The sequence below is a fragment of the Sorghum bicolor genome, chromosome 10, assembly GCF_000003195.3.
Source record: "Sorghum bicolor cultivar BTx623 chromosome 10, Sorghum_bicolor_NCBIv3, whole genome shotgun sequence".
Lineage (NCBI taxonomy): Eukaryota > Viridiplantae > Streptophyta > Magnoliopsida > Poales > Poaceae > Sorghum > Sorghum bicolor.
In genome coordinates this window covers 6,499,557-6,512,197 of record NC_012879.2, presented here as the reverse complement: position 1 = coordinate 6,512,197, position 12,641 = coordinate 6,499,557, and the positions used below count along the sequence as shown (strand labels likewise).

The window sequence follows — 12,641 nt, the reverse complement described above, 5'->3', positions numbered from 1 at the left end:
TTAAGAAGGGTAAAGAATGCTTCAATCTCACCCCGAAGGTTTTTTCCAAGGGAAACTTGGAAACAGAAACTATTGTTTCGACAAAATTACAAAGCCGGATACTCTGGATTTTGGTAACCATTTACACAACATTTACAGGAACAAGATTACATAAACGGAGCAAATACAGAGGCTCTTGTATAAAGAATATAAATAATTATACAACAAGGCTCATCACTAGATGAGCAATGCTAATTGGCATTTCTTTTCCATTTCTTTTTGCCAGAATTCACTTTTCCTATACGAGATACCTTTTGAGCCATTTTCTAAACAGTTACAGTTTACAACAAGCTGCGGCTCGTCCTTTTATTGTGTCACAAATCACAAGGTTGAAGTCTCGCCTGATCTTACCAACTTTGCTCTTAGCTCTGCGTTCTCCCTTTGTAATCGCTCAACCTCAGCCTTCAGCACGGCATTGTCATGCCGTAAGTTTTCTACTTCCCCTTCGAGAGTACTATGTTCTCCCTAAACGAAGCACATCCCAACAAAAATACCACAATAAGAGAAAAAAATCGTTGAGGTTGGCATTGGCAAATTATATTGTAATTTTAACTAGGTTGCTACATGCAAATATATGGTGCTTACATTCTCCTGTTGTTGAGTGACAGGTAAAGATGGGAACTGCCCAGTGTATGGCGCACCAAGCAAGACCTCCCTGATGACTTCATGTGCCGCCAAGCTGTCGATCCCCATGTTCTCATAACTCCAAAATGCACCTAGTGTTCCCAAGAACCCTTCATGACATAGAAATGTCGTCTGGACTTCACCTTTGGACCTGGAAACAATCAACAAGAGGAGGTAAGGAACTATTGACTTAGTGGACGAGGAGCAATGCAGTCATGGTGCTGGATTGCAAATTTATGTTCGTTACAATAATATTAATCACTGTATCTTAATTAAGTTTCTTACCAATATTTTAGGGAACGAGATATCTTATCCATAGTCTTTTCATGACCACAGACGTAAGCACCTCGGAAGAAAATTCTCTTCAGGCCTGAAAGATTAGCCACAAAGTAGGCTATCTAGAAGAGAAATAAAGATAGTGTCAGGGTAACTGATAAATCACACAACCTTTTATTCAAAAAAAAATTCGCACATAGAAACCATAATATCCACAAAGAAGAATACCTGTCCAATGTTGTACGTGAAAGAATTCAGTAGAGCTGCAGCAAGATCCTCTACTTTGTACTCCGAAAGTTTGCTTGAGTTCACTTTTCCAAAGCTAGCCGCAGTAGTGGATGCTGGAAGACCAATCTGAGACAGAGAAAAAAGAACTGATGGAAATAATGATAGCTAATTATTACAATTTGTCCCCTGATGCTCAAACGCAAAAATACAAATTCTGCATACAGATATTCAAAATGTTAATTCAATATTATGCATGATGATTATAAAATCTAAGCTCATGCACTTGAGTTTCATAACCTTCATGATAAGTGCGCCAAATACCTAAAATCTAATTATATAAAAGTAACCATCGATTCAACATTTGTCTCCAAACAACAGTGATATATGTATATAAATGCAAACTGAAAGCCTCTTGTTATCTAATATGCCCTGATGGATGGAACAGTTGTAGTTCAACAAAGATCATGATGCCTGTTTCGTGCACCTGCTGCAATTTGCTATATGTTTTTCTTATTTTATTTTCCTTCTCCAAAATAGATTACCTCTCAGGCGATAAATCAGCATAAGCAGTGTGGTACTCAAACATTTTATTTTTTTAGAAACGTTGCAATACCAGGAAAAAAAAAATCCTCACTACAGGTCAACTTTTCAAAGTACCTTTGGATAACCTTCTCCCCCATATATGTCCCCAACAGTCAAATCGACAGACAAATTATTGCCCCTCTGGCTCAACTCCAAGAATTCTTCGTAACTAAAAGGAAAAATATTAATTGTCTAGCCAAAAGAAAGTCTTATACCACTAATTCGATAGTACCTTGAACAACCAGTCAAAAGCCTGGCAAGACCAAGGATAGTACCGCCGCCTAGATGGGATCCTATAATTCTTTCAAACCTTCCCTTACCAATTACCTGTTCATAAAAGCATGTTGCTGATAACAAGATCTTTGAAAGCACATTGTTGATAACAGCAGACATGTGAGAAATATAATTAATTAATTGAAAGAGAAGCGGTATACTGGAGAACCTCTATCATGCTGACACCTGATCCGATATTTACAAGGAGGTAAGGAAATATGTTGCTATCATTCTCTTCATCCGCTGATGTCCCATCAACAGGTGCTGATTCGTGATGAGGCTCCTGTATGAACAGCAGTGTTTAAAATAGCGTGCTAAGCCTCTTAGCGGCAGCCTCTCTAAAAGGCTAAGAAAAGCTATATCGCGCTAATAGCGGGCTAAGCCATTTAGCGGTTGAGCAAAAAATATGTCAAATATCATGTAATTTTACACATAATAAAGATGAAAACATTATGAATACCAATAGTGATAGATATTTCAAAGGGTTACTAACATATTACATCAAAGTTCGTAGTTCATACATGATACATCAATAATAACATACATCACATAGGGGCATATCCCTGTTATTTGGGCCTCCAAGTTATTTGGGCCGATGAAAATGAATCCCAAGGCCAAATAGCGGCGCTAAACTAACCCAATTTAGCGAAATTAGCGCGCTATTAGCTGCTAATAGCGGGAACAATCATTTAGCGTTAAAATCTCCATAGCTTAGCAGTCCTCTTCCAGAAACGCTAAATAGCGCTATAGCGTCCGCTATAGCGCGCTATTTAGAACAGGGATGAACAGAGAAAAGGTAGATCATGAAAAATACCACATTTTAGCTTGAAAAACATAAATCGCTGTATGTAGAACCTACATGAAACATATGCTTCTGTAATCAGTAGTCACCTACGTTGAATACTGAAGAAGTTCATAAAACATAAAAAAAATGGAGGACTGGTGAAGGCCAGCCTTCAAACTCTGGTTTACTTCAGCTTTTCTTCTCGAAAACAGACAATTGCGTAGAAGAATAAGAAGAAGAGGAAGAGGAAGAGGAGGAGGAAGAGGAAGAGGAAGAGGAAGAGGAAGAAGAAGAGGAAGAGGAAGAAGAGGCTTCTAAATGTGCTAATCCCTTAGCACCATCAAGGCACCAGAGATGGGCCTCTTCAAGGATAGTTCTAATCACAAGCTGAATGTTGGGAATGGCTCCATTGAACACACAGTTGTTACGATTATTATCCACAACATCTTAGCGAATTCAAACCTTGCTTCACCTACCCTGGGAACAAAGTGGTAACTCTCATCCACCAATCAAAGAAACCCTTAATTGTAATGTTGGTTCACTTTAGCATGAAAGGAACTTGTCTGTACTGGTGGATAGAAGCATTTTCCTTGTATATAGAAGAGCAAGAGATAGAAATTTCATGTGCGTAGGGCAATGATAAGCGTGCGTAGAATATCTTTGTTGAAACTCACCTTCTCCTCAAGGGTAAGATTTTCACCACTGGGATCCCCATAACTCATCAAGGCACCAAGTGCTCCCAAATACCCTTCATGTCGCAAAAATACTGCTTGCATTTGGCTCTGTGACCTGATCAACGATAGACCAGATATGCTTAGATTCTTGCCACCATAAACTAAAAGAAATCCAACCCAAAGAAATTTTGTGCACAGAATCTTCATAGTGATAACTGATAAAGCTAGAGATTAAGAGACATGAACTGAAATATAGCATTCATTGTTCTCCTTTTCATATTAACAAATGTATAAAGAGAGATTAATTGCAGAAAAAAATATAAATACACAAGAAATGCTTACCAGAAATCAATTGCATAAGAAATATTTTCCATCGTGCTTTTGTGTCCCCGTATATATGATCCACCGAAGAAGACCCTTCGGAGGCCCAAAAGTGACGCAACAAGGAAAGCAATCTGATGGACAACTACCATGAGTTGATAACAATAATATAAAACAACAAAAATAGATGAAACCCAACATTGAACAATCACTGACAGTGCTCCTATCTTGTTGGAGCCCATTTACAAAACTAGTTCATATGTGAATCTTTCTACCGAACCATCTAACACACAACTCATAACAAGCAGATAGGCAGAAAAAAAGGACTCACTTGCGCAATGTTGTAGGTAAAGGCACTCAACAATGTAGATGCAATGTCTTCAGGCTTGTAATCTGTCAGCTTCTTCTCAGAAGTAATAACTTTCCCAAAGCTAGAAGCAAGAGTTGATGTTGAAAGTCCTTGCTGCCACATATAAGAAAAGGATGAATCAACCATTCATGAGAACTGATGCTCCATGCGGTGAAAGGACAGATAAATTTAAACACAAAAAAAAGTCTAATGGTTAAACACAGCCATTCCTGAAATTGGTGTCCTTTCTAGTTGATATCAGAGACAGACCGTAACACATTAGATGGCATTAGTGAAATTACAGACTTACGAAAACTAAAAGCATAGCCTACCACCTCCAGGCTTAATGTAAACTCAGAAAAACTCCTATATATCTAATGGAAGTCCTGTTAATACAAGATGTGCAAAATGACCATTTTTTTCATAAGAATGGTCAAATATTAACACATAAACTGTAAACTATTAATTATTTAAAGATAAGTATTCCTTTATATACAAAAGAAACATACAATATTTGATAAGATATAGCACATACATGCAAATGCACAGGCAAATCAATCTAGCATCAGAAAACACAGATGGATGGATTTTTTCTCTGAGAGCTGTGTATCATTATATTAAGAAAACAAATGGGGCAAGAACCCATACAAGAAACCTTACACATGCACAACACAACCCAGATGGATGGATGGATGTCACCAAACAATTAAACAGTGTGTGTCAAGCAGTTATAGTGTCACATTGATTTGGTAGTGCTAGAAAAGTGAGTAATCAAGAAAAGTATAGCACAAACAATTTCAATATTTGTATTTCTGTAGGTTGTTATGGAATCCTAAGTAAGGTTTTCGAGGGGGGGGGGGGTAATCCTAAGTCATGATGCAGTCAACATTCACTCAGTAAAGAAAAAAAAAGTAATGAACCTACAGTCCTACACGGTAGTAGCCCACCACAAGCCAAATCAATAAAATGCAAGCATGTACCATACCAGAAAAGAAAAAACTAACAACAGCATCACAGGAGAGAAATGGTATGTTATATAATTAAAGTATAACAAGAAAAGGATGAAGACTAACTTTCTGGCAGACAAGCTCTCCACATATATCCTTGACAATTAGATCAAGAACAAAGTTGTCCCCTTTCTGGCTTAATTGCAAGAACTCATCATAGCTAAGATAATTGCAACAAGTTAGTATGGGAAAAACAGTAAACAAGTTGCATGATGTGGAAGGTTAGATATTACCTCTTACAGCCTGTTAAAAGTTTTGCTAAACCAAACATGGTACCACCACCAATGTGCGTCCCAGTTACCCTTTCAAACTTTTTATTTCCAGTGACCTACATTATACTTAACAACATATGGTCACATGAGTTACATTGTAACGCACTTTCAAAAAGTACCCCAGTGAAGAAGTACAACCTTCAGTATACTAACTCCTGATCCAATGTTGACAAGAAGATAAGGAAACAAATTGTTTGGGGAAACATCTACTGGATTCCTCTGTCCATTCATGTGTGTGAAGGCTGCACCAGGAATATTCTGCAACATATAGCATCAGTTAAAAGGAAAAACATGCACTTCGTCACAATAAATAAGATTTGCTGCCTATCTAAGATAGTGAGTGAGAAAAGTTAAAAATAATAGATTAATAGTGATACAAGACATGAAAGGATATTTGCCAGTGAGATAGGGTGATATGACAAGCAGCTAAGGACTGACACTGACCTGCAACAAAAAGTTTGCTCCAGAAACGACACTATCCATTTCATCAAGCTTGTCAAGACAAACACCTAGCTTCTCCAGGAAATCATCAGCAAATTTATATGCTCCACCACCCGTCGCCTGTGCATGATATCTATCATATACTTTTTCTCAATTCTTTGAAAAAGAAAAGAATGTACATGTCATCCAATAATCTCTGTTCTGGATGAACAATACTAGGGACACCAGAAGACAGATTTGGAAAGGGTAGTTCTAATAATAACTAAAAGTACTTGGGAGCTAGGCAAAAGCTCTGTTTTGAAAGCTACAAATATACTCAGTTTCTTTTAATATACAAAACAAATATTTCTGTAACTCTATATATACACGAAAACATTATTTACGTAACTTTGTGAGAGTTGTCAGTGACAGCGCCTGTGGAGAAAAATAATTGAACAATTATTTAGCATCAATTGTAAACAGGAGTATAAATATATTCACATCATGTGGAACTAGCAAAGTTTGTCGGGAAATCTTGCTGATACTTTGTTTGTGCAAGCATTAGTGGTAAACACGCCAGAATGACCTTGCAAATAAATGCGGTAACTGCCAAATGTGGGCATGTACTCTTGTTGCATTGAATTAATTAATGTATTTGTTATCATTTTCTTTTTTTGAAAACGGACGGCGGGGGGGGGGGGGGGGGGGGGGATTCCCCACCAAATTTCATTCCGCTCAAACCTCCAGTTATGAGGAGCCAATAGAAGTATTTGTTATCATTTTGGTTACAAATACATTAGCAAAAGAGTAGGTTACCTTCAGGGTCACGTTTTCTCCGCCTGGCCTCGTCCCTGACAAACAAAATTACAAGTTAATCCGCAATAAAACAGTGCACCAATGACGTAGGCAAACAAAAACGTTGAAATTTAACTTGCAGTAAAAACACTATCATGTAGGAAATGAAATGTTGGCGTTACATGCACCTTGGCGCCCCTGGTTGACAAAGGAAAATAATGGACGTATTTATCCAAGTATAGGGAGTAGAGTAGTTGTCGATTTAGATTGCCTTTTTTTTCATAAGCAAACAAGAAAGTTGGAATTTAACTTGCAGTATATAACAATATCATCATGTAACTGCAGATTTGCACAAAGGAAATGAAATGCCAGAGTTACATGCACCTTGGCGCTCCTGGTTGACAAAGGAAATTACTGGACCTATTTATCAGAGTATCGGAGTAGAGTGGTTGTCAATTTAGATACGTTGAGAGCTGATCATCGCTACAATGGAAATTTGTAAATGCGGCAAGGAATATCCCAACTCCTGACGAATTAATGACCGGCATAGTGGCACCAAGCATCTCGCTGTCCTACCCATTTCTCCCCGCCAACAAACCACGGAAGTACGGAACTCTCTCTCAGTATCGTGATATGAAAAACCAAACGAGTAGGCAGCGACGTGCGTACCACCATTGCAGGCGAGGAGCCCCTCAGCCCGTATGAAGTCGAAGCACTCCTGGAGGCGTCGCCTCTCGAACTTGGCGAAGCGCAGGTCCGCCCCGTCGGCCCCGCCGCCGCAGCTCGCCGTGTACACCAGCTTGATCAGAGTCCCTACCAGGAATCCCAACGCCGCCACTCCGTAAGAAGGCAGCAAGCAAAACACACACACACACATAGGCGGAATTAAAGTCCGGGGGGACGACGAGAAGCAGCGTCGCCGAGGACGAGGTAGGTACCTCCGATGTCGAGGGCGAGGAGCGGCGACGCGGCGGGCTGGCGCGGGAGGAAGATGGGCGGGTTGCGATCCTCGAGGCCCCCGCGGATCTCGGCGCCCGAGAGGTCGACGCCGACGCCGACGCCGTCACCGTGGCCCGTCGCCTCGCCCATCCTGCCGTGCCCCGTGCCGTCACAGGGACAGATCGCTCGGCGCCTGGTATCGCGCCGCCCGCATTCACACCGGCACCGCCGGGCCCGCCCCCGCGCTGCCTGCCTGCGTTCGTCGCCGCCTCGGTTTGACTGGCAGGCTCGCTGTGCTGTGCGGCGCCCAACTGCCGGCGGGCGTCTGGGAGGAGTTGCAGTTGGGAGGAGTTCGCGCTGGCTGGTCTCGGTCGCGTCGAGTGGCGTGGCCGCGTGGGCGGAGTCGTGGTGCGCGGGGCCGGGGCGGTACAACCAAGACAAGTTTGCAGTGCACGCGCCGGGGTTGGACTTTTATATTTGGGTCTAGTTTTTTTTTAAAAAAACCAAAACATTTTCAAGATTTCTCGTTAAATCGAATCTTGCGGTATATATATAGAGTATTAAATATAGATAAAAATAAAAACTAATTACATAATTTGTCTGTAAATCGCGAGACGAATCTTTTAAGTCAAATTACTCTATGATTGGATAACTTTTGTCAAATAAAAACGAAAATGCTATAGTGTTATAATTTAAACATTTTCCGGATCTAAACAAGGCTTTGGGTGGGTTATTAGGTGGAGGGGTGATGTGTTCACCGGCTCGGAGACCAGAACAGAAGCGGAATAAAAACCGGGCACCAACACGAACAGCGCATCGAGTCACGACGACGGGCCTAGACGGGGACGGCGCGCGACTACGATGGAGCCGCCGGCGCCGGGCCGGGGCGTGGCGGCCTCGTTTTGGTCTCCCGCCGGTCGCCGTCGCCGTCGCCGACGCCTACGTGACCCCCTCTTTGGCTCTTCTCGTCGTGCTGGACCTGGAAGATCCGCCCAGCCCACCGGGACCCTTCTTCTTAAAAAAAAAAAAGGCCCACCAACCACTACAGCATTCCACGGTCAGACAACAAAGCGTGCTATCCGGATTAGGCTGGCGAGTCATTGCTTACGCACACGATGGGTGCAGAAAGATTTTCTTCCCTGTTCTTTAAAGAATGAGGCTTTTGCATCAGCCAACACCAAACAGCATGGATGCGTGCCGCCTACTAGTCTACTATACACAATTCATTGAGAGCGTTTTTCTTTTTCAACTACTGTTACGCGAGTACGGGCAGTAATGAGACTGACAGACACATCGCTTCTTTTCTCTCATGCCGCCAGTTGCAGTTGCAACCTCTATCGCCCAACCTCCGCGCCCCAACGCGTCTTCTTCTCTCCTGTTTCATTCCTTGCGCAAATTCAATGAAGAAAACTAGGAGAGGGCAATTCAAAAATAAAAAAAAAAACTAGGAGAGGGAGCAAGGAGAGCATATGCAGGCACGACGAAATCATGTGCCCGGCCAGCGGCCAGCGGCCACGGTCAGCATGGCCGCATGGGTCCACAGCTGGTATGGCTTTATCTGCTCCGGGTCGCGTTGTGAGCAACCAGGAAACAACCAGGGCATCCCCGGGATTTTAATCCTACAATTAATGCTTGTTAAAGTTGTAAATTGGGACATGTAAATTTGGAATGTTTTATTGCTGCAACAGAGAAGCCTTTCAACACTTCGTTTATTTGCTACAAGTTGATTTTATATCTTGCATAAGTTGATTTGAAATTTATTTGCTACACAATTCCCTGATCTTATATCTTGCATAAGTTGATTTGGGCTATCAACTTGTAGGTCATGAACTGCCCCAGTTTGAATGAGCTCTCACTGATCTTTGCCATACAAAATAACAATTAGTTTTCTGTTAGAGTTGGCTGAAATAAGATAGAACATTCAGGTTTGGACAGAGGATGAGAATCTTAGATTTGCTATGGCTGCACTAGCTTATCTTTTTGAAAGCTATGATAACCTGTAACTGAATTATAACTTTTTTGTGTAGGGCTATGAGGACAGATGGAGCAAAGCTTGTCTGAACTAGTGTCTGAAGTACTATCCAGGAACCTGCTATCTGAAAGTGTCCAGGAACCTGCTATTTTTTGTTTGAATGTGCTATCTGAATGTGTCTAGGAACCTGCATCTCAATGTGGCCAGAAACCTGCTATCTGCACTTGCTATTTTTTGTTTCAATGTGCACCTGCTATTATCAGTTAGTAGTTAGGCTTAGGCGTTTCTAAATGTGAGCAGATCTATTCTGAATGTGTTAGTACTCCACTAGTTGAATGTGAACTTGATCCATGCAGTGAAAAGTTTTGACACCAATGTGAACTAGGGGAAAAAGAAGGCAAAGTAGACAGTTTTCTCAGTTCACTGTTTATAATTTGTGATGGAGGCGTGGAGCTCTATCACGAGCGGTCAATTCAGACTTTGCTTATTGTTTTCTCGAAGCAATGATCGGATAGACACTAGAGCTTGTGAACTGAACTTCACACGATCCAACCATGTCGGTTTCGGTTCGGTTCGATTGTGGAGTGGAGCTGAGCTGCCCAGTCAACAATCTGGAAATAAAATTCTTTATAGTTATAGTTGATCCTAGCTTGGTCCGTATGTGCACATGGGGTGGGTCGAACCATGATATCTATTGGTGCACCGCGGGTCGAAAATTTACTTAAACGGTTTGGTCGGTGCTCCATTTGACAACAAATGAATCAATGGATCGGTTACGGTTCAATCCAAGGTTGAACCACCCCCATTTTGAGGCATCCCGGGCCGGCTTGAGCTCTAGGGTCCGGCGCGGCCCTACACGCGCTATTATGCCTGCGGTTGGAGTGGCCCAGAGGCCATAGCAGAGAGCGCCGTCGCAGGCCAGAAGCCCATAGACCATAGCAGAGAGCGCGACGTCGCAGGCCGCCGCATTGGCGTGGCCCGGGTACCACCTGTTGCCTGTGGCTGTGGGTTGTGTACGGCCTGTGGCGCTTAATTACGTTGCACAGTATGGTTAATTAATAATTAAAGTGAAATAGTAATTGTTTTCGACAAGACAACGCACACTTACTGCAGGAAATTGCCGTATGTATCCCCCCGCATGCTTGAGCTATGTAGTTGCAGTTTACTAACGTAGTTGCCGTATAGGCACTCCCAATGCTAGAAACTACATATAGTTTCTATAGTCATTAAATTTTATAGACACTATATATAGAAACTATGGTCTCAATGGATAGTTTCTATAGAATATTTTTATATCCAATCACATTCATTCTCTCTCCATTCTTAGCCAATCATATCACTTCATGTCTTAGATTTCGTGTAGACATGGTTTCTAACTTAGACCCACTTTCTATGATTTTAACTCTCTCTCTTCAATAACTACATTGCCACATCAGCAAAATGTTTAGGTGGCACTGCAATTAATGTCTATAGAAACCATGATAGTTTCTGCATTGGGAGTGCTCTAACATGTAAGCCCTTGGTGGTGTTCTCGCTTCAAACCTAGTAGAGGTAAGTTTGGATTCTGCCATTTACTCTTTCATCATAGGCCTACAATACAAACACCCATTAATATGACCTTTTGAAGGACATTAGTATAGGGGACACGTGGATAACCTTATAAAGTGATTCAGAGAGCATTAGTAGAGAGTCACCTACCGTCTTCACCAAAAGAGTGAGTAATATTACCTTTTGAGGCTTTGTTTGGATACGTATATATTCATCTCAAATCCACGGATGTTGAAGTGGATTGGAGTGGACTTAATTAAGTTTCATTCCACTCCACTCAAATACATGTATGGATTGAAGTGGATACACATGCATTCAAATAAAGATGATATTCCAGTGGAGTAATTTAGTTGTGAAAATTGCATAACCCACTCTTACTAATAAAGGAGCTTTCATTAATAGTCCAGTCGTCGATGTATGCTCTTTATAAATTAAACTCAAAATTAAGATATTTGTTTGGTTCTTACATATTAAATGGGGTCATTATTTTAACAAAGACCTTATAAAGTGAACTGAAATGGATGGTTCTTATTCATAGGTCTTTGTTTAGTGTTATTTTTTAATAACAAATAGATCATCCAACAACTATTTATTGATCGTCACATTGCATGATTTCTTATAGAGTTGTTTAAAGTTGCATTTGGTTTACTACGTTCACAGACTAGTCAGACAAAAATCTCCTAGGAGTTGAGCTTCGGTCAACAAGTAGACACCGAACTATGTTCTTAAATTTGTGTGGGAGCCAAGTACAACTGTTTGATCTGGCTCTGTTCACTTGATAAGCCATGGTTGAAAGTACTGTTCGCTACTGTTGAATGATGAGATTCGACAGATAAACTCAAACGAATAGATTGTTATTTGCATGTCTAAGACGTGCTTCAGGCCTGGTTCTTATACATCTTGTTATTCGCAAGGCTGGACGCGAACCAATAATTCCCAGGAATGGATGCGGAATCATGACTATGCCATGCCAGAGTTTTTTTTTATGAGCGCAAATGATGAAGCCATAAGCCCATAATAATGATTTTTGTGTATAATATACTACCGTACGTGCGTGCGTCTTACCGAATGCTCAGGATCCATGCGGATCATCAGAGGGCATGTGAATCTCTGTTGGCGAGAGAGAAACGGATCGATCCGAGGCCCCACAAGGATGATTATTAGCGCGGAAAGCTCCTTTAATTTCTCCTTGGCCAGAAAGAAGAGAAGTGGCCACCCACTCCCATCCATCAAGTAGCTAGAGCCGAAAGAGAGAGTCGTCCATGCATCGTCTTCACCAAAAGGTGACTCAGATTCTTCCTGGCTATGCTCCCTTTCGGTATCCTTTTGCATGCATGTACACGCTCTCCAATGTTTTTGATTCATCGAGTCAGTTTGGTCATATCTTAGAAATAAGGAAGATTAGTAGGGCACCCGTAATGGCTAACTCATAAGCTAGCTCTGATCAAGAGCTAGGTTACTACACACATTTTAAGATCATATGAGAGTGTTATGTCGGTTTTTCAGCTATTTGTACTCAAACACTTCTCGGGATTAAT

General features: G+C 41.4%; 1 protein-coding gene across 1 annotated transcript; it reads right to left on the bottom strand.

Moving 5' to 3' along the window:
* On the bottom strand, positions 1-8,061 carry LOC110431044 (pantothenate kinase 1-like). The gene is made up of 17 exons (XM_021449584.1): positions 7,583-8,061; positions 7,314-7,457; positions 6,666-6,700; positions 5,874-5,990; positions 5,568-5,687; positions 5,391-5,485; positions 5,224-5,317; positions 4,133-4,264; positions 3,823-3,935; positions 3,481-3,595; positions 2,192-2,305; positions 1,982-2,076; positions 1,825-1,918; positions 1,168-1,293; positions 949-1,061; positions 625-814; positions 1-504 (listed from the first exon to the last, which is right to left on the bottom strand). The coding sequence occupies exons 1-17, from the start codon at positions 7,731-7,733 to the stop codon at positions 361-363; spliced, it is 1,992 nt and encodes a 663-aa protein (XP_021305259.1). The 5' UTR covers positions 7,734-8,061; the 3' UTR covers positions 1-360.